The following is a 21,874-nucleotide window of genomic DNA, read 5'->3' on the forward strand; positions in this document are numbered from 1 at the left end:
CGTCCTTGTATATTAATGCGGGCTGACCGCTGTGGTGAGTCACGATAGGAAAAGGTAGAAGTGCCGGCGGGATGTAAAATGCTGACTCGTGAGTCTCGCCTCCGGATGCTGCGCCATCAACAAAGTCAACCTGCCCCAGTCCTCCTGTCATTACATGAACAAGTTCAGTATCAGTTCAAGCTGGCGTTCCAGGAGAAAGAAATGCTTTTGAAATGCACTAATTAGTGAATGGGCATTGAAGTGTCACAATTCCCGCTCTGTATGTTAAATTAGAGACACTTCCATGTCAATTTACTTGCATGCATGAGAATTGAATTTCACTGACATCAATTGTTTAAATTGGCGACACATAAGAAAATCAGTGCTGTCTCTTACTTTCACGCATCCTTTCATGTTGTGTTATGAATTATGTAAATATAATGCATCAGGAGCCATTATAAAATTTTACATGTGATTTAAAATATTAACAAGCACGGGGGTCCCCCCACCCCACAAACACCACCTCATAATCTAACGAAATGATTTATTTATTTTTGGAAGAACGTTTCATCCTTCATATTTATGAACTGTTTCATGGATATGAACTTAATCAGAAAACATTGAATTAAATTTAGGATTTATCCATCATCGTACTATTCATGCACCATTTCCACTAACGACATGATTGCCAACAGAGAGGAGCTAGTTTATGAAAACACACTCAGTGTTGCCAATTTAGGGATATGGTTGCTATATTTAGCAACTATTCCATCCGCCATTTTTCTAAAAAGTGACTTGTGATTCTAATTCCCGCTAAGAAACAAACAACATGAATCAAATCATTTTCACATTGTTTTCCATTTGAAAAGAAAAGAGGCCAGTGTGGGGCAGTGCCGTAGTCAATAGCACTGAACATTGCCAAAGACACAGAGCCTATTTTTACAATGCAAAAGCAGTAGTTTATGCACAGGCTGGATTTTGCTGTCACCTTGTCTAACTTGGACAACTCCACAGAGAGAAAATAACACGAGAGAGCTAGAAAAGCAAGGTTGTCATATCAATGTGACAAAAGCTCTTTCATTTCAGATATTTTAATTCGCCCCAAGTTAAGATTGAGAGAAGTCCTTAGATTCGTATGTTTATGTAATAGATGCATGAGTAATACGACAACCTGTAATTGATCATTTATTGCAATTTATTTTGTGGACCTCAAGCTACGGCTCATGGAGCCCAAGGTATCACACCAGATGCAGCCATGTTGATTCCCAGAATGGACCGGCGTCTTGGACTGTTACGTGTTGCTAGGCAGAATTCATGGAACACTATAATCGTCAAACTGGAATTTGGTAGACAAGATGAAAAAAAAAACTGCAATTCACATTGATTGCATATCACCTTCACAATTTGAAAACTGCATTCTACTATGATGCAATGTCAATTTCAATTCATCAGTTCAACAGTTGAGCCTTGGCAAAGGTTTGGAACATTGCAGTTAGGGTTATATATTGTCGTAATGAAACACGGCCAATAAATCCGGAAACATATGATACTGTGGAGTGCTCCAAAAAAACAAAAGAAAACCTGGTACATAAGAACAGCAACAACGTTGAACAATTTATTATGAAATTATTGCATTGTTTGAATAAGACTGACCGAACGCACGTCACATATGAACTGTTTAGAAAAATGTTGTTGCCCGGCTAATACTAAAATGTTGTGTCCTCCAGACACACGAAATCATATACGATGTTCTTGTGACACTGCTCTCAAACTTTATGAGGTACCCCAGCTAATCTTCTCTGGTGATTGTCGTAACGCAAACGTAAAATCTGTACACTCAACAACGTTGAGATGATCTTTTCAGTAAAAATTTTTTTACAGCGTACTCCTTCTGTATTCCTCATCTCCGGATGGGTACTGGAAATTGTAACATCATGTCTGTGCCCAGAGTGCATGTTCAAAACATTGCTCTTTGTCGTCGCCAGAGTCTCAACGTCTTCTGGTTGTTAGTACAACAGGAAGCATGTTCCCAAGATGTGCGAGACATCTTTAAATGCTATTGGGTGCTTTGAGATCGTTTGGAAAATGAACCACAAAATGTTCAAACCAACGGCTCTGGGAAACAAAAGCCATTGTAACAAATGGTTCGCTGCGACTTGCCGTGTCTTATAGGACGTTGCGCCCATAACTGTTTCCGAATCAGAGCCTTCATGAATAAAATGGATGGAAAACTGGTTTCGTGTGATATCATGGATAAAGGCATCGTAGCTGTAACGTTTACAGCGTAAAAGATTTCCTGGAGGCAGAAAGTCAGCGTTCCTCACAAACAAATGGAGTGAGGTGACTGGTCTTTGCCGGTCAAATGTTCCCTCCCTCGCTCTCTTTCTTCCTGCCTGCCTCCCTCCCTTTCTCTGTCCCTCACTCTCTCTCTTTCTCTCTCTGTCTCTGTCTGTCTCTCTCTCACTTTCTTTCTCTCTGACTTGCATTCCCTCATTCTTGTTGCGACCGCCTTCTTCGCAGCGTCTCAGGTTCACTCGGCTCTTTGGAAGATGTGAAGAAGGGAAGCTTGTGACGCCGTCAGCATGCACGTCGCTCTCTCCTCTCAGATTAACACCTCATCTTCTGCTCCGTAATCTCCTCCTTTACACCTGCCTCCGTTATTTGCCATCAGGACGGGACGGCCAGCAACATGTATTCCTTTGATGATTTCGGGTAGGACAACCCTATCTTTGCTTCAATGTTTTGTTTGAGCGAGTGTGATAGAAGATGGTTTTGGAATGTGTCTGTTGGCTCCTCTTTCTTTAAGCTGCGTGACCACAAAATGTTCCCTGGATGCAATTCCCTTGCTCTCCAACCACGGATTGGAAAAAATACAGCTTGTTTTTCTGCCTTTTTCTGTCCAATCTCTCGCTCAAGTGGGTTTCTTTACCCCAGCCAAGCTCCAGTTTGTTTTATTGGCTCAGTCTTTTCCCCGAGTAGAGGGAATGACTTACCTCCGTCAGCTGTTTGCAGAGCCTCGCGGGATCTCTCCCATCTGAATTGCATGCGAGTGTGAGAAAGTCAGTACAGGAAGCGCAGGGATAGAAAGCGCTTAATCGCTCAACAGCAGAGTGACTGGGACTATGGAACCAGATGACGGCGTGATATCGGGACCGTGGCAGATTATAATGTGATGCTCCAAATACAGATGTGTGGGACGTTATTCCTACTTTGTGCATGACTGCGCGCGCTCCAGTAATCTACTGTCAAGTCCGGCATCATCAACTTTTACTCCATGGCTACAACAATCTCTCATTCATTCATTCGTTCATTCATTCGTTCATTCATTCATTCATTCATTCATTCATTCATTCATTTAATGACTTCCACCTAGTGGTCATCACTACTGCCTCACACTTCTGAAGTTCAGGGATTGAGTTTGCATGTTCTCCACATGTCTGGCTTGTGCTGGGCACTGTGGCATCCTTCCCTGTTCCCAAAACATGAAAAAACATGCATTGTCAGTAGGAGTAAAGATGCGTTTGAGCGCTTGTTTCGCTGGTGATCAGTCGATTGTGTGTACCCCACCTCTAACCCAAAGTCAACAAGGATAAGCTTTAGCTCACACACAACCTTAAAGAGTATAAGCGCTATAGAATACGGTATGGATGGATGGACTTTGCATGCTTTCTCTGAAGTATTTTCTTCCCGGAATGGAAGCAGCCTATGTCTTTAAGGATCAGGATTAGAATGTTGAGGGAAGGTGGAGTGGAGAGCGTAGGAGACGAGGCGGGGGGAGGGTTGCTTGTGTCTATACATTGCATGTGTCCATAACAATCATTCAAGGTGAAATGAGCGATCGATAGTCAATATCAGTGTTAACATGCTGGGATGAGTCATTGTGCGTCTGTTGTGTTTCTGCAATTAAAACAACCATTTATAATAATTTTACACACTGAAAATTTGAACTGGAGTAATAAGAACAGTTGTTGCCATGGGGACATCATCACCCACATTACCCTGCACACCTACCGTATTAGCTCATATAGTGGTCAGAGGTGTTTATATCCTCAGCTGCAGAAAGTACCAGGCATTTATTGGGCTCAGGCAGGGTTGGGCAAATTATTTTCCAACGGGGTCCGACCTGTGAAGAACTAGAACACGAGTCGAAGGCCACCCAACATGCTAGTCTTGACTTCATTCCTTATTATTTGAATGTCTTAATATATGACGCGCTAAATGTATTATTTCAATGAGCTGCTATTTGCGTTGACCTTGTATATGTAGTTATGATTAGGAAATAATGGAAACAACATTTTTTAGCAGTCATTCAAATCGGTATTTTGTTAACATTCCGCTAACAAACCGCTAACTTCTACTGTTACTATATTAGCTGTTCCAAGTTGGGACTCCCAAATCCTTACAGTACATATCACGCTCTTCCCTCGAGCGTTCAGAAAATGAGAATGTTGCTAACACGAGGACCGTTGCACTGAGTTGTCTTTTTGAGAAATAGTAACCAGAGATTGTTAAAAGTGTGACATACAGCAAAGGGGACACTAAGTTGACCACAGTGATGACAAAGTACAAGTCAATAAAAATAATAATATGCGAGTGGTACCACGTGATGTGTACATCAAAGCACTGTTGTCTCTTGTTTGTCTGTGCGTGTGTTTCGCCAAATCCTCCTGCTTCTTGACACAACAGTTTTGTTCATGAAACACTCCAAACTGTCCATACTACCAGGACTGAACATTAATGTGGATCGTTGTTTGTGCCCTGCCATTGACTGGCAAATAATCCAGAGTGTACTTTGTGTCTCTGCCAGAAGTCAGCTGGGACAGGCTCCAACTCACCCACAACAGTAATAAGGACAAGCACGATCGAAAATGGATCAAATGAATTCTGGCTTCTATCACTCAATTGTGGCTGTCTTTCTTACCATTTTACGGACACACCACTTGTGGTGGACACACCACTTGTGGTGGTGCCACATGGGATAAATCCACCCATGAGACTTTCTGTCCAACTCCTTGCTAATTTCACCTCCAACAAACTCTCTTCCAGTTGGTGTACATCGGGTCATTCTTTTTTTTTCATTTTTTAATTAACTTCAGGTCCATGTTCAGCTATTCAGTTGTGTTTTGGTGGAATATTTAGAGCACTTTTACTTTAAAATCCATACATAATGATGGATTACCATATAAGGCTGAATCATAAGGTGACTACCCCCTGTTGTTGTTGTTGTTTTTGTTGTAACTAAGCATGTGGTCAGCCTGGTAGGATAGGCTAGTAAAGGTATGGAGGGGAATAAAGTTTGTGTCTAATTGAGGAGTAAAGTTGAAAAATTTTCAAGGATGAATAATTAGGGCAGACCATTTATTGAAGGGGAGGCCATTGTTTGATGACTGCCGTTGATTTTTGTTCACTTAAAAGTCAATTGCCTTCCCTAAGTACTAAGTACTGTAGTACTTAGGGAAGGCAAGTACCTTGGAGTCATTTTCTTATTGATTAAATCAGCATTACCTGCTGACTCGCATGATTTGCAATACATAGATAAACATTGGTTTGATATGACTTTAACGATGTAGAGAGTATCATGTGAAAGACAAGGTTGTGTGCGTACTGCGTTTTCCCATTGGAAGTTGTTGCAGCTTATTTTTGTCACGTTCTGGCGTCTCGTGGGCAGACAAAACCAGCAACATCTATTTGTATTCCTTATTTCTTATTCTCTTAAATTTACATGACCTAGCTGGTCAATTTACAGAGCATAAGTTGAAATTAATTTCTTTCTCTAAAAAGTCTGTGTCCATGTCCCTTCCTCAGGGTAACACCTCGCTCTAAAAAGGTGGAACTTGTTATCATTTACCCCGTCTGTCACAAATGTTACACAAGCCAGCTGGACCCTCTTCGAGAGATACTGTCTATGAGTCACGGGTAGCTTGGTACTGAAAGCCACATTTTCTATTGTTTTGTCCATGGGACATATCAAAGCAGGGAACTTCCAGGGCTAAAACGTTAGCTTGTTAAAGAGAAAATAACAACACGCTACAGTGAAACCAATTAAATAAATCATTGCTTTGCTCGACTGTTGCGAATGTTTTGCCTCTACATTTGGAAGTTTCAATCAGCCAAACGCTGCACTGCACGTGGAAGACCTGAATTGAGTCTGAGAGGAAATCAATTCCCACTGCATTTTAATGGACAATTAGCATGCCGCCGGTCTCTGCTATGACTGACCTCAGAGGTCCAGCCCATGTCAGTCAATAGAGCTCATTTGGAATGAGCTTAATTACGGGTTGCTTTGGCAACATTGGTTGGTGATTGTGTGTCATTGATTGTTGGTTCATCATTTCTTGAAGCATCTGAGACATAATACGACATGTTTGCAACTGGCAAAGGTGCCGGTGTTTTACTCTCATCTAATTGGCTGTCGAAAGATGACATGATGGCAAGTAGAGCAAGTTGAGCTACGGCCACACAAACATCGACTTTGGCACAACTCCCCTCGGAGGCACTGCTCAATACGACGCGTACAAGGACTTCAGCACTTTCGGGGCTCTGAAAACGGTTGGTTTGACACCCCTGCCATCCCTACTGGGTCTGACAAAGGCTTCTTCTGGGGCGGCGACCATGTTGGGCCACCATGGGCCATGTTTTGGTGGCCCTGCTGTAACACTCACTCGCCCTTTAAATTCATGATATAATATGATAAGTTTCAATGTGTTTTGTTGTGTGTATTGTGTTCATAGTTTATGAAAATATTAATGTACAAGTGTTGCTTCCGTGAAGTTACTTTTGAAATATGTTATTTATTTATTTATTTTATTATTTTCTGTGTAAAATCTATATGAATACTTAACGTTTGACATTTTCTGGTCATTATTCTCTCCATTCCTTATGGAAGTGTTGAAGCTGATGTGCAATAACAATGTGCACAGTACAGTAAAAAGATCAATGATGATTGAGCAATTTAAATGGATGAAACTCAAATGATTGAATATGAAAAAAAATCAAGAACGGGTTGATTTCTTCATATTTCTTCAGGAAAGTTGGTCGGGCCAGTGTTTATGAATTTCAGGGGGCCAGACACAGTCACCTACAGTATTAACAACTTTTTTTTTAAGATCCTTGCAATCTTCAAATACCCATTCCACATGCTTTAACCAATTATATAAAACACATTTTAAACACATTGTAAAAAAAATAAATTGTTGAACGTGTGCATGCAAAATATTGTGATAGCATCCTATCAGGAGTTACTCTGCGATTCCCATCATCCATCTGCCATGCCCTTTAAAAAATAATAGTGGAATGAAATGTTCATCCCTCGTGTGAATACGAGGGGGCTGGGCATTAGGATCTGTTTGAGATGGATATGAGGTAATCTCCCCTGGGTTAACACAATGAAAAGAACACGGAAATTTTAATGACACACACTTGCACATACACACACGGTCGTCTGTTTTTTAGAGCGACATCAGGCCAGTCAATGACTTCATCTGTGCCGCCTGTCCATCCCTCGTCGCTTTGTTGCCGGATGGACATTCATCACTGTCATTGTGTAAGGCTTCACTTGGACAAGTCGAGCCTTTTGTCTTTTCTAAATTATGTTGCAGGATTTCTGGGAGAGGATTAGAATGGGTTTCATGAGATTTTTAAGAGAGTAGGACAACCAGCGCGGTTATATTACATACAGCAGTTGACCAAAATGGACGTCCAGCGGGTGCGGGTGCTGCGTTACGGCCTCCCTCAGAGCGTCAGTGACTCGGGGCTGTTTTACAACCATATCACCGGCAGGTTGGTGCCAGCACTTTGTTTTTTTGGGTTGTTTTTTTTTTTTTTTTTTTTGCTTGTACGCTCGCTATGATTGATGTCCAAGTCGGAGACGTGCAAATGGTCTTTGTTAGCATTCGGATTATGTGGGGTTTTCAGGCAAAAAAAATGCTGTGTGTGGAGAGAAGTATTGTGATCGGCCAACAGCACAGAAGGCAAATCTTTACTTGTTGTATTTAATCAGATCTGAAATACTAATCTATAATCTTAATCTGTCAAACTGTTGTTTAGCCAAAGAATTTAGGTTATTTCGGATGAGCTTCTGTGTCCTTAGATCATTTTTTTACAAGGTTTATATAAATATTTGTTGTCATCTAGTGGACAGTTTTTACCTTTAAGGTAGGTTTAAACTCTGTTGTTGTCTCCCACCATCCCAGTTGCATCCTTTCTGTAAAATCCAAAAAAATCTGAGTAATGGAGCCACTCCACCAAGTATCTTCTCCATCCCAAACACGAGTGCATGTCTTAATAGCAAAGCTCTTCATACATGTTTAATTCCCATACACATTGAACTCATGCATGGTTTCTGGCTTCAGCGGCACTATTGCAAGCCAGTGCCTCTTTGCTTTATCTGGTGCTTTTTCTTCAAGCATCCGTCGTAGTCACAATACGCAGAATGGGGGATGTAATTGTAATGTATGCAAATCACCTTGACAGGGAAAATGTTATGTAGGTCACATGTAGACTGTAACTGTGTGGTGTGTGAGCTTTTTTTTCTGACTCGAGTAGATGTAGGAGTATAGCAAACCGATGCTGCTTGAGCTTTTCCACATACAACCAAACAACGGGACATTTAGCTAAGAACATAAGCACATTAATGTTGGCATTAATGCCATTAAAGCTTCATCACTATTCTGCTTACACACACACACACACACACCAGGGGGCTTAGTTGCAGCCCATTCCGCAGGGGTTACACTGCACTTTGTATCAGCACTTAGATAAAAAAAAAAAACAAGATGGAAGAGCTCAGAAGTCACTACCTGGTCATCACCAGGAGCTTGAAAGGCTTTTGTGACAGAATTTATATTACAATTCTTATGTGTCAGTATGTAATGTACTTTTTAGATGATGCGTTATGTCAGTATATATTGCGCCAGCGGATGAAAACCCTCAAAGTGATCCAGTTAGTGATCCAGCAACCGGCAGCCCAAAGGCCGCACACTCAGAGTGACCCTCCATTCATTTGTTTAAATAAAAATGTTTGCCTTGTGTCAAGTTTTACTACTATAGCATTAAGAGTTAAATATTTCAGGTCAACAAAGACTGCCTTTTTGTAATATGTATTGGAATTTTATTTATGGTGAAGTCTAGACACACTTATGTTCCTAAAAACATACAGGCAATTTATGTTCAATGAAATCCAGAGTCACTCTTTTTTTAATCCAAAAACAACAAAAAAATGTCTACAAAACAGCAAAAACAACTATCATTTTTATATTAAGCCAAATTGTCATATCTGCTAAAAGCAACCCTGAAAGTAACTTGTAATATAAGGTAACTTTTGTAACACTGGCAACCAGGACAGACTATCTGGTTCTGGACCGAACCGAATAATGTTTTTGGATTCCAGAAATGCAGGCTGAGACAAAGTATGATAAGAAGAGTATTTATTTACAGAAAAGCGCCCTAAAAAAGTACGTAAAGAAATCGCTGCTCACAAGGAGCCAGCAGAAACAACGCATAAAGGTAAGGTACTTGGGAACGAAATGTCTAAAGCAAATAACGTGAAGCCAAAGATCAGGAGCAAGAAGAAAAAATAAGAATACAAACTAGAATCGATGAATAACGAGAAATCTAGAAAGCAACACTTGAAGCACTACAGCAAGCAAGGTCAATAATCCGACAAGAGACAAGGCACCTTGGCGGTCCTTAAATATTTGGCAAGACTGATGAGGAAACGCAGAACAAGTGCAACTGCTGGAGGGAAACGCCCTTAACTCCAGCTGGGGCGGAATCATAATCGAAACAGACATGACACAGACACTTATGGACAGCTTCTGTCGATGCACAACCACTATATCGCTACAAATTTCATTTCTTGCCATTTTTGTCTTTGTCTGGGTTTGTCATGATACATTTTTCCTCTTTGCCATCATTGGTACAAGTTCAATTTCCTGTTCTCTGGATATCATTTTAAACTTTGTCATTATTGGTACCCTTATGTGGTGGCATAACAAAAGAATAGCAAAAAGACCCCCAAAATGACATTTGTCACTGTGTATTTGACCTTGGGTGCGTTTTAATTGACATTCTGCACTCTGTTCATCAACAGAAATCATTTTCTGCTGCATCTTGCTGTTTGTTTTCAACAAGCGCGTCGTTTTGTCATCTTACAAAGGTGCAGAAATAACATTGGTCTGTGCTGTTTTTAGCTCTTGCAGGCGTCCTGAAGCACTACTTTCCCCCTTGAGCAGATTAGAGGTCTTGGATGAGAGTTAAATCCTGGTTAATTTAGATTTAAGACTGCAGTGAGGTAATGATCGGCCTGCCGCACGACGCCTCTAATCCTGCCTGTCAGACCGACCTCCGTTTTCTTTCAGATGAAACCCCACTCCTCCACTTCACACACACACACACACACACACACACACACACACACACACACGCACACACACACACACACACACACAGACATGGGCATCCATACTGTAACTATCCACTCTCCCACCCATGGTGCCCATACCGCTCTTGCCCCAAAAATGGCCTAGTCAACTTGAGAGGCTCTCCTCCCCATGGTGGCGCTTAAATCAATCCATACAGTCACCATTAAAGGTGTGTGCATTTTCTATGATGCAGCAGTCATAACATTGTCTGATACATCATCTTGTTTCAGCCCTAAGATGAAATAATAGCAGAGCAACATGTTGCCTCAATTTGTGCAGACCCTGATGACTGTGGAAGTAGCGCTTTGGTTTCACTGAGGCCCGCTGACATGTATGAATACGAACAAAGACAAGAAATCCCCCCCCCCCCTCCCTCGCTCTATACTGATAATTGTATATCTCTGTTACCTTCACCAGAAGGCAGAATGCATTGCAGTGCCTAATTACCTCCCGCGCCGCCCAGGAAGTTTCCTCAGATGGTGTCATTGCTCCCAGCTGACTGACTATTGTACCAGATGTCATGATTTATTGAAGATGATTAATTAGAATGAATAAAGTCACGGTCTGCTGGAAGAATTAAATGTTAGGTCCCTGTTCTCCAATCACTTCAGCTCTCTCCTTGTTACATGAATGTGCATTCGGAAATATCAGTCACTCTGATCCTCTTTTTGATACACAAGGTCAGACAAAATGGTCCATTTGGATTTCTTTGCAGCTTCATCCTTATACGAAGTGAGAAAAAGATTTTAGTCAGTAGCCCAACTTCTTCTTCCAATGGATACAGGGTCTTTAACATGCTGAATGTAGTTTACATGTACAGTAGTTTAGCACAGGAATACCAAGAATTTGATGCAACACTTTTTAGGAGCTTCCCCGTCTCTTCATCTGGGCAATATAGGACAGTAGTATCTCCATGTAAGAGTGACTAAACTTACATGTGTTTCGACATACAAATCTTTTTCTTGAGTTGTGAGGCAAAATGCGAGTTCGAAGTCACAATGGTGACAGAGAACATCACAACAAGCAGCAAATGGTGAATGATCCCTCCAAAAAAGAGGTGGAGTGTGCCTCAAGCTTTGCCGTTTGTAGTTAAAATTTCATTGATACATCCTAATTACAGTTCTTAAGATACTTCTAAATTGGAATAGATTTTATGCAGAAGATGCCAAGTATTTTTTCATTGCATCGGTGTTGCATTGTTCATGATCAGTAAAAAAGACATTTTACATGGCAGGTTCACAGAGCTGTATAATTTAACAAAATACTGTATATCTATATATATGCAATATAAAAACATCTCTCATATCCTTTATCGTTGCTATTGTTGTTTTCTGTGTGTTGTGACACTAATGTAGCCTCCGTGACATTAAGACAGCAACGACCGCTTTCAATTATGTCATCCTTATGCCTCACTTTCCAGGGAAGAGTAATCAATTTACATTCCATCCTAACCATAACGCATTAAGTGTGCATTGACCCGCATGTGAGCTGAGTTCAGGAAACAGAGTCTGTGCAATGTACTTGCAAGAGCGTAAGGCTGGGCAATGAATCAACCTTTAATCATGGCTTTGATGTTGGATTCCCACGATCATGAAAAGATTATAATCAAAGAAACGATTCATGTTAAACACTTCCTACGTTGTAAAAACACCCCGACTGCACGATGTCGCTTGTACTAAATCAAGGACACCCCCCCTTACGTGAGAGAGTTTTTGGTTCCTCTTGCACTCATGACAAGCTGACAGCACATTTCTGAGACTTTAGCGCCTTGTTCATGAATGGGATCATGAGGCAGCCGCGTCGGGCCTGGTGATTCATCCAAAATTGTGACGCCTTTGTCCGCAAATGAGCAGAACAAAACATTTAGCTAATTGCCACTGTAATCAAAGTCCTATCCTCAGGTGGGAACCAAGCAAGGCCTCCTGCGCCTCACCGTCCCGCCCATTGAAAAATCCGTAGCCCGGCCAGCTATTGCTTCTACATGACTTTGAACAGCTATGCATAATTTGCTCGTGTCTTCATGTTGACGGAGAAGGGAGCACATATGTCAAACCATGTGTGCAAGCTTTGCTTTATTCAAAAGCCTTGCCTGGCCGGCATCGTGGCCTCCTTTTCCCTACCCGAGGCCGATTTAACACAAGGAAGCGCTCAGTGTGGCAGAAGGCTTTTGTGTCATTGCTTTGTTGGACTTTATTTTCCTGCTTCTCTGACATTTTCTCTTCTGCTCTTTATCTTCATCTTCATCTTTCCACGGCCTTCTCATCTTCACGCTGCTCTCTGTCTCTCTCTCACTCTCTCTCTCTCTCTCTCTCTCTCTCTCTCTTCATGTTTTCTAGCCTGTTAACTTCCATGCAGTTAAAAGAAGAATGCATTTTTGTGCTCATCATATTCGTCACCGGGTACAGGACACAAACTGTTCTCATTTGTTTTTCTTTTACTCCCCAGACGTTAGAAAGAAGGAACTTTGTGCTTCACCTTCAACCCTTTTGTATTTCAACCATATTTTCAGTGTTGCTTTCAACTCTTATGCCATTAAAGTCAACATAGCCAAGGCCAACTTCACATAATTCCTCAAATAGTGTCCGTCTCTCTAATACACGCTGTGTCCCAATAAATCGCCCAGCAGGCCAACAACTTTTAAGGCTTAAAGACCTCCTTCCAAGACTTAAAGACTTCCTTCTAAGAATAAATGCCTACTCCCCCCCCCCCCATCCTAAAAAAGGAAACTGTAATAATCTCGGTTCCTAGACAATACAAACTGAAATTCACAATTTGTGAAAACAAACTCTCTGAAATTCTATGACCTAGTTGAGTTCCAAAGAGTACAAATAACGTAGAAAAGCACCAAATTTACCTACTCTGCCACAATCCTGTTCAAAATGAGAGAGCTTTGCTCTGACGTGACGGGGACCGGAACAACCGGCTACAAGAAAACCCAAAAGGAGAACAAACATTTAGCAAATGTGTGTGTCTGTTTGAGCTGTTAAGTTGTGGAACTGACCTGGAAAGTTGTGAATCACTTGCTGTCTTCAAAAAGTTTTGCGAAGTACAAAGCAATGATCTAAATAAGGCACTAATCGGTGAAACTGAAGAAATGTCACAACTTTTGGGACGCACTAGTTTGAGTCTAATTGAAATCATGTGTGAGTATTGAGGGTATGATGATTTAGAGATGCATTCGGGTATGTGCGTATGTACTGCATGTACTTTACATATGCTGTTGAGTCATCCAATTAATTGAATGTCACTGACTAAGATTTGAGCAACCCACGACCTTTTAGCGATGATGCATCTCCGTCGTCCATCATGCACGTGTACTCTCGTCACCTCCTGGCCCAAATGTGACCAGAATCGTACTTGTTAGCAAAAACGTCCCACTGCCTTCTGCCTTCATTAACGCCTTGAAAGTATCAGCATGTATGTCACCCGCTGGAGATGTTTGCCAGTGAAATTAGACACTGTGGCTAGACGGGAATGTCGCTTTATTTGTGACTTGCTTAAATAGGCGTGCTTAATGTCCAAAAGAAGAAATGAAAGCATCAGTCCATTCCTCTACTAACTGCTCCAGAAATAGTTGCTGCTTTTGTAAGAAGATCGTTGCAAGCGGCAGTAAACATGATGTCTGTATGTTGAACTTACCCTCAGTCTAATCAGTTACAAGTCCTTTATGCTGTCACTCAGGATGGCTCTATTTGTATGTAGTCAAGTATGTAGTATGTATGTAGTAACCTCTCATTGACACACTGTGCTTTTTCTTTGTATTGTGTAATGACAGAAAAATTTTGCCAGCCATCAGCATCTGTGTTCACTTCTGCCAGACCCGTCTCAATTGCACAAGTCTCGTAAACAGATGAATCATACCTTTTTCCACGGTCAGTTATGGTAGCATTAATTGGTAACTATATGGTTGTCTTACTCCAGCAGATCATTTTCATCTTTGTGACCGCTAAATACAGTGACAGTTTCAAACGTTTCTCTGTCTTGCCCGCGAGCAGAGCGGTTTATTCCCAAAGGGCGTTGGCTCGGAGGGCAAGGAGCCCAGTGCATTCTGGTCGCTATTGGTGTTGAGCAAAATCGACCACAACCACATTCTGTGGTAGCTGTTTTCCCCAAAATATTTCTGCAGGGAATGCAAAAAAAAACATTCTGCCTGTGGCCAATGACAGAGAATATAAACTCGCCATTTGTGGATGGTACTGTATATGAGGTTATTTTTTTGATTCATTTGGGTGCAGGCAGTATGTGTTTCAATCCCAGTCAGTGATTTCTGGAATCCATGCAGGAGATATGAATAACTTCTAGACGATCTCCAGTTGTCGATGTCACGTCGCGTGTCCGCCAGCAGGTGGCGGGTTTTCTCCCCCGCCATCCGCGCACCTGTCCGTAATTTCGGGCTGATTATCCTCTTTTATTAAGAGACTCCGACAGTCATCTCGCTGCCGGAGAATTCCACGCCGTGCCATTGCTCTCTCGTGCTAATTCCTCGATTATAGATTACTCGTTGCCTCCTTGCCTTGCGGCCTTTACTCTTGCCATTCGCGATTAGTCACTAAATTGTACTCTCTTATATTGCCTATTCAGTAGTTCCTCGCACTTTGTTTTTACGGCGAGCGTTTTCGGTTGTTTCCTTATTTCTCCCCTGGTCCTTATTTGACCAGCGTTTTGTGTTACCGTTTTTTCCCTGTCGGGCTCTTTCTGTTTTTGTCATTAAAGACACTCTTTGTTTTGACAAGGTTCTTTCGTGTCTGTTTTCCGGGGATCCAACTCTTTATTTTCATTGTTCTGCACGAAGCGATAGTTATCGCTTCGGACAGAACGTGACAGAATTCTCCGGCCACCATGGATCCCGCAGACATCGAAAGAATTTTGTCCGCTCTTTCCCGACAAGAGCAACAGATGAGTCAGCAGGGCCAAGCCATTAGGGAACTCCGTGGCGCGGTCTCCATGCTGGCTCATCGGTCCGATGATTTAGAACCTCGGTTGGTCCGGATGGAAGAGCGGAGACCATCTCCCCCCGGGGTTCGTTCTATCATTTCCGAAGCGCCCCCCTCATATCCCATTATGACGAGGGAGCCATCGCTTCCACACCCCCCTCGCTACGGGGGCGAGCACGGGCAGTGTGGACACTTCCTCCACCAGTGCTCTCTCATTTTTGATCAACAGCCGTCTGCCTATGCTAATGACGCCGCCAAGGTGGCTTATGTCATGAGTCTGTTAACAGGTCCGGCAGCATCGTGGGCGATTGCGACAAGTGACGCCAAGCCGAATCTCCGTACTTCGTTCCCCGACTTCGTGGCTGCGTTCCGCCGGGTGTTCCATCATCCCGTGCGGGGCAGAGAGGCAGAGGGCCGGTTACTCGCCATCCACCAGGGGGAGCGATCGGTAGCGGACTACTCCATCGAGTTCCGGATCCTGGCCGCCCAGAGTGGATACGATGATCGGGCGCTGTGTGGCCTATTTCGCCGTGGACTAAACCCTCAACTCAAGGACGAGATGGCGACCCGCGACCACAGCACCAACCTGGAGGAATTAATCGACCTCTCCCTCCTCATGGACAATCGCCTGAGGGAGCGAAGCCGGGAGCGTGGGGGTGAGCGGCCCCAGTTCCGACGAACACCCACGGAGGAACAGGTGCAGCTGGGAGGCAGGGACGCTGGTGCGGAGGAAGGAAAGCGTCGTTTCAGCGATCGAGCGACGACTGACGGCGTTCCACCATCTCCTCACGCCGCAACCAGCCATCCGGGGCCGTCACCCCCTGCCCACCAGGAGTACTGTGAGTCACGACCGCGCGCGCCTCCCTTCGAGTCTAGGCGAGTCGACTCGCGGCCTGGTCACCCCAACAGACTCGAACTCGAGGGGGAGATATTAGGGGGGTCCCGGTCGTGGCGGGTTCGGGCTCTGGTAGACTCGGGGGCAGATGACTGCATAATGGACACCGATCTCGCTTCCGAGCTGGGTTGTTCCGTGGAGAAGCTGATAGATAGGAAGCGGGTTTGTGATCTTGATGGGCGTCTCCTGGCGGTAGTTACGCATAGGACGGAGCCGTTGAAACTTCTACTGTCCGGCAACCATGTCGAACATCGTCGTTTTTACTTAATGCGGTCTCGCAACGCCCCGATCGTTCTCGGGTTACCCTGGCTCAAGACACACAATCCCGTGATTTCCTGGGCGCGCCCAGCGATAGACAGCTGGAGCCAGTACTGTTACCAGCACTGTCTGCAATCGGCCGTCGGGAGGCATGAACGTGTCACACCCCCCGAGGAGATCTGCCTTGACGGAGTGCCGGATTGCTATCGGGATCTAAAGGAGGTGTTCAGCGAGGATCGTGCCCACTCTTTGCCTCCACACCGCCCCTACGATTGTGCTATAGACCTGCAGGCGGGCGCTCCGTTGCCGACCTCGCGGCTGTATCAGGTGTCCCAACCCGAGCGCGAGGCATTGACGGAGTACATCAACAGCTCGCTCGCCGCAGGTCTTATTAGACCATCGCGTTCACCGTTAGGGGCGGGTTTTTTCTTCGTAGGGAAGAAAGACAAGACCCTGCGACCCTGCGTAGATTATCGGGGTTTAAACGAGATAACTATTAAGAATAGATACCCGCTACCCTTGCTGGACTCCGCCTTCGCCCCATTACAGTCAGCCACCATTTTCTCCAAATTAGACTTGCGCAGCGCTTACCACTTGGTTCGCATCCGGGAGGGTGACGAGTGGAAGACGGCTTTTAAGACCCCTCTGGGTCATTTTGAATACTTGGTTATGCCTTTTGGGCTCACCAACGCCCCTGCCGTTTTCCAAAACCTAATCAATGATGTGCTAAGGGACATGATTAACATCTTTTGTTTCGTTTACCTTGACGATATTTTAATTTTTTCCCGGTCATTACACGAGCACCAGCAACACGTTAGGCTGGTGCTACAACGTCTACTGGAGAACCGGCTCTTCGTCAAGGCAGAAAAGTGTGAATTCCATGTTCCCGTCATCTCCTTCCTAGGGTTCATTATTGAACAGGGCAGGTTAAGGGCGGACCCCATTAAGACGCGTGCCGTCACTAACTGGCCGGTTCCAACCAATCGCAAGGAACTGCAGCGCTTTCTGGGGTTCGCCAACTTCTACCGACGCTTCATCCGCGGTTATAGTCAGAAGGCGCTCCCCTTAACCCGCCTTACGTCCATTAAAACCCCATTTAAGTGGGATCCGACCGCGGATGCGGCGTTCGCAAACCTGAAGGCGGCGTTCACCAGTCCCCCCGTACTACAGCACCCTGATCCTGATCTCCCCTTTATCGTGGAGGTGGACGCCTCGGATTCGGGGGTGGGGGCTGTGCTGTCCCAGCGCTCTCCGGTCGACCAGAAGTTGCACCCCTGCGCCTTTTTCTCCCGTCGACTCAGTGCCGCCGAGTCCAATTACGACGTGGGCAACCGTGAACTGTTGGCAGTTGTGACCGCCTTGCAGGAGTGGCGGCACTGGCTCGAGGGGGCAAAGGAACCCTTCACGGTCTACACAGATCATAAGAACCTCGCCTACCTTCGCTCCGCCAAAAGACTGAACGCCCGTCAGGCCCGGTGGGCCCTCTTCCTCACCAGGTTTGACTTCATCCTCACCTACTCTCCCGGGTCTAAGAACACCAAGCCCGACGCCCTCTCCCGTCTCCACGAGCCTGCGGGGAGGGATCGATCCCCGGAGACCATCCTCCCGACCCGGTGCGTCATGGGGGCCGTCCAGTGGGAGGTTGAGCAGCGGATCCAGGCAGCCCTGGAGGGGGTTCAGGTGCCGACGGAGTGCCCAGCAGGGAGGCTATTCGTACCTCCCTCCTTACGATCTGAAGTTCTGCAGTGGGGACATGGGTCCAAGGTGGCGTGTCATCCCGGGGTGAACCGGACTGTGCAACTCGTCGCCCAGCGTTTCTGGTGGCCGGAGCTCCGCAACGACGTGACGGAGTTCATCAAGGCCTGCACCTCCTGCGCCTGCGGCAAGTCGTCCCATCAGCCGCCGGCGGGACTGCTCCAGCCGTTGCCCATTCCTCCTCGCCCGTGGTCCCACATCGCCCTGGACTTCGTCACGGGTCTCCCGCCTTCCCGGGGTCGAACTGTCGTACTCACGATCGTGGACCGCTTCTCCAAGGCGGCTCATTTTGTTCCTTTGTCCAGGTTGCCGTCGGCGCTGGAGACCGCCGACCTCCTTGTCGAACACGTCTTCCGTCTCCACGGCATTCCACTGGACATTGTCTCGGACCGGGGGCCCCAGTTCGTATCCCGCGTCTGGAAGCAGTTCTGCCGGTCCCTCGGGGCCACTGCCAGTCTGACCTCGGGGTACCACCCCCAGTCCAATGGACAAGCCGAGCGTGCCAACCAGGATCTGGGGGCGGCCCTCCGCTGTGTGTGCCTTCACCGTCCCTCGTCCTGGGTCGACCACTTACCCTGGGTGGAGTACGCGCACAACACCCTCGTCTCTTCTGCCACCGGTAGGTCCCCCTTCATGGCCGCCTACGGGTACCAGCCGCCGCTGTTCCCGTCCCAGGAGGGGCAGGTGGAGGTCCCCTCTGTGCAGCACCACCTCAAGCGGGCCCATCGCGTGTGGAAGGAGGCCCGGGCTGCGTTGTCCCGCACGGCGGCCAGGAACCAGCGGATCGCGGATCGTCGCCGGCGCCCGGCTCCTTCATACGTGGTAGGACAGAAGGTGTGGTTGGCGACGAGGGATCTTCGGCTGGCCGGCACGTCTGCGAAACTGGGACCCCGATTTACTGGACCGTTCGAGGTCGAGGCCGTCATCAGTCCAGCTGCAGTCAGGCTCCGGCTACCGCCCACCATGAAGGTTCACCCCGTCTTCCACGTCTCCCTTATCAAACCCGTGTCTCCCAGTGACTTGGCTCCTCCTCCCACGCCGCCGCCACCTCCGCGGGTCGTCGACGGTGACCCGGTGTACACGGTTCGTGCCATCCTGGACTCTCGGCGCAGGGGAAAGGGGTTCCAGTATCTGGTCGACTGGGAGGGCTACGGGCCTGAGGAGCGGCAGTGGGTGCCTCGCTCCTGGATCCTTGATCCGTCCCTTTTGCGCGACTTCCACGCTGCACATCCATCCAAGCCGGGTAGTCCGCCGGGAGGCGTCCATTGAGGGGGGGGTACTGTCACGTCGCGTGTCCGCCAGCAGGTGGCGGGTTTTCTCCCCCGCCATCCGCGCACCTGTCCGTAATTTCGGGCTGATTATCCTCTTTTATTAAGAGACTCCGACAGTCATCTCGCTGCCGGAGAATTCCACGCCGTGCCATTGCTCTCTCGTGCTAATTCCTCGATTATAGATTACTCGTTGCCTCCTTGCCTTGCGGCCTTTACTCTTGCCATTCGCGATTAGTCACTAAATTGTACTCTCTTATATTGCCTATTCAGTAGTTCCTCGCACTTTGTTTTTTCGGCGAGCGTTTTCGGTTGTTTCCTTATTTCTCCCCTGGTCCTTATTTGACCAGCGTTTTGTGTTACCGTTTTTTCCCTGTCGGGCTCTTTCTGTTTTTGTCATTAAAGACACTCTTTGTTTTGACAAGGTTCTTTCGTGTCTGTTTTCCGGGGATCCAACTCTTTATTTTCATTGTTCTGCACGAAGCGATAGTTATCGCTTCGGACAGAACGTGACAGTCGATGACGTTAAGTTGGCCAGGGCGATCACAAATCCCCACTAAGTGTTACAAGTAACGTAATTGCTCTCGTGACCTGAGAGAGGGAGTTGAGCCTACTTGTCAGCCACTGAGCAGCAGAGAAGGGACTTAATCGCTCCTCACACAAGTCACTCAACACTCTTTTTATTTTCGCCGTCACGCAGCCTTTTTCCAAGCTCCATTTGTAAAGCTGCTCATATTAACAGGCTGAAGGTGTGAGGACCAAGGAAAGCAGAGGGAGGTGAAAAGGCTCACGTGTGTCTATGCCAGCACTTGACCTATCTAGACAGGAAGCTAACTAACTAGTTAGATATCGATTGCTTTTTCTATATCTCATAACCTCAGAGGCATTTATTTATTAATTGCTGTTTTTTGTTTGTTTATTTGTTTGTATTATGAGACAGCATTTTACACACGAGCAAGCTTCAGATATACGGTTACTTGAGTTTGAAATAGTGACTGCAGTTGAGTGCTGTTGAGTTCTGCGTAGCGAGCAATCAATAATGAGTGTCATTTATATCAGCATGAGTGTTAATCTGCAAGGGCCCCCGATTCAACCACTAAGTGCTCAGGAACCCCTGGCAATTCCACAAAAATGTTGTCTCGCGTTCCAAGAAGGCATGAACTGATACATTTTAACAGTAGTCACCTGGAATCTGCTTTGCAGTTAAAGGTAACTGGTAATTTACCAGGAATTTAGGAAACGAGTAGGCAGCTTCATTAAGTATGGCAAGCGTACAGGAGCACTTAATTGGCCGATGTATTTCCAGGCCAGTCCTGGCAATCTCAACCGCTAGCAGCCACCCCCCCCCCCCCACCCTTTAATACTGTGCGTGGGACATGTTTATAACATCCGAGTTGTGTCGAGAGCAAATCCACACTTCAAGTTAGCTCGGCGCTGTTGTTTTGCTTAGAAACAGTTGTCTGAATGACAGTGTCTGTTAACTTTGGTAATTGCAGTTGCTACCCAGTTTTCTTTTTTTTTTTTTTTTTTTTAGCGGTAAAGGGATGTAATAGAGAAGAGGCACTTTTTTGTGTGAAACGTATCCAGCAATTACTTGAGGCAGGGCGTCTAGTAGAGTTGAAGTCGCTATTTAAGGAAATCCTGTCTCTTTTTTGAGGTTAGTGCAGTTAATATTTGTTCTCAGGAGCTTGTTGCCTCAAGACAACAGTCACATTTAAATACCAGCAACACCCAACTTTTCCTTTGAGGTATTTTTGGAGGCATGGGACTTGCCTCTCAGCCCTCTCCACTGTTGCAGCAATATTTTGATACAAAATACAATCATTATTTCCTTATTGTTGTTCTTTCCTTCCCAGCTTCTGCTCTTTTAGTTCAAGTCTGAAGCTGGCTGTGCTCTTGGTGATTTTAACAAACTATCATTACCACACACACACACACACACACACACACATATCCTCATCCCCAGACTAATGTGAGCATGTGTATGTGCTGTAACAAACCACACTAAAGACCAGAAGGGTCATTTTCGTCATTTGAGGTTTTGAGCTTTTTAAGGCAACAACCCACCCTCTTCTTGTTTTATTTAATGTCAGACGTTACATTTGTGTGTTTTTTGCTGAGTCACCACATACCGTAACTACATTAAACTCATGCTTCATTGGATTTATGCACAATTATATGACTAGAATCTGGAATAATAGTGCAGTGCTATTTGTGCTTTATAGCAAACGTAAAGTATATGTTGCATTTGTCATCGTTCACTTAGCATATCCGCAACAGTTTTTGGTTTTTAATTTGAAACATCGCCTTCACTTCAGATTCATGTGTCTATAACTATGTGTACTTTGGGTCAAAAATAACATC

General features: G+C 45.4%; 1 protein-coding gene across 4 annotated transcripts in view; it reads left to right on the forward strand.

The window, feature by feature from the left end:
- evla (Enah/Vasp-like a) overlaps nucleotides 1–21,874 on the forward strand; it is a 44,520-nt gene that overhangs the window by 2,996 nt on the left and 19,650 nt on the right. Inside the window, exon 1 of one of the 4 annotated variants that reach the window (XM_052086202.1) lies at nucleotides 2,439–2,691. The exons of 1 other annotated variant lie outside the window; for it this stretch is intronic. In XM_052086202.1, coding sequence (XP_051942162.1) covers nucleotides 2,669–2,691 — 23 coding nt within the window. In that variant the 5' untranslated portion in view covers nucleotides 2,439–2,668. Of the gene's footprint in view, nucleotides 1–2,438; nucleotides 2,692–7,522; nucleotides 7,759–21,874 lie in introns of those variants that run through there. 2 more of the 4 variants (XM_052086201.1, XM_052086204.1) reach the window with 2 other exon arrangements.

Source organism: Hippocampus zosterae, chromosome 14 (assembly GCF_025434085.1).
Source record: "Hippocampus zosterae strain Florida chromosome 14, ASM2543408v3, whole genome shotgun sequence".
NCBI classification, from domain to species: Eukaryota; Metazoa; Chordata; class Actinopteri; order Syngnathiformes; family Syngnathidae; genus Hippocampus; species Hippocampus zosterae.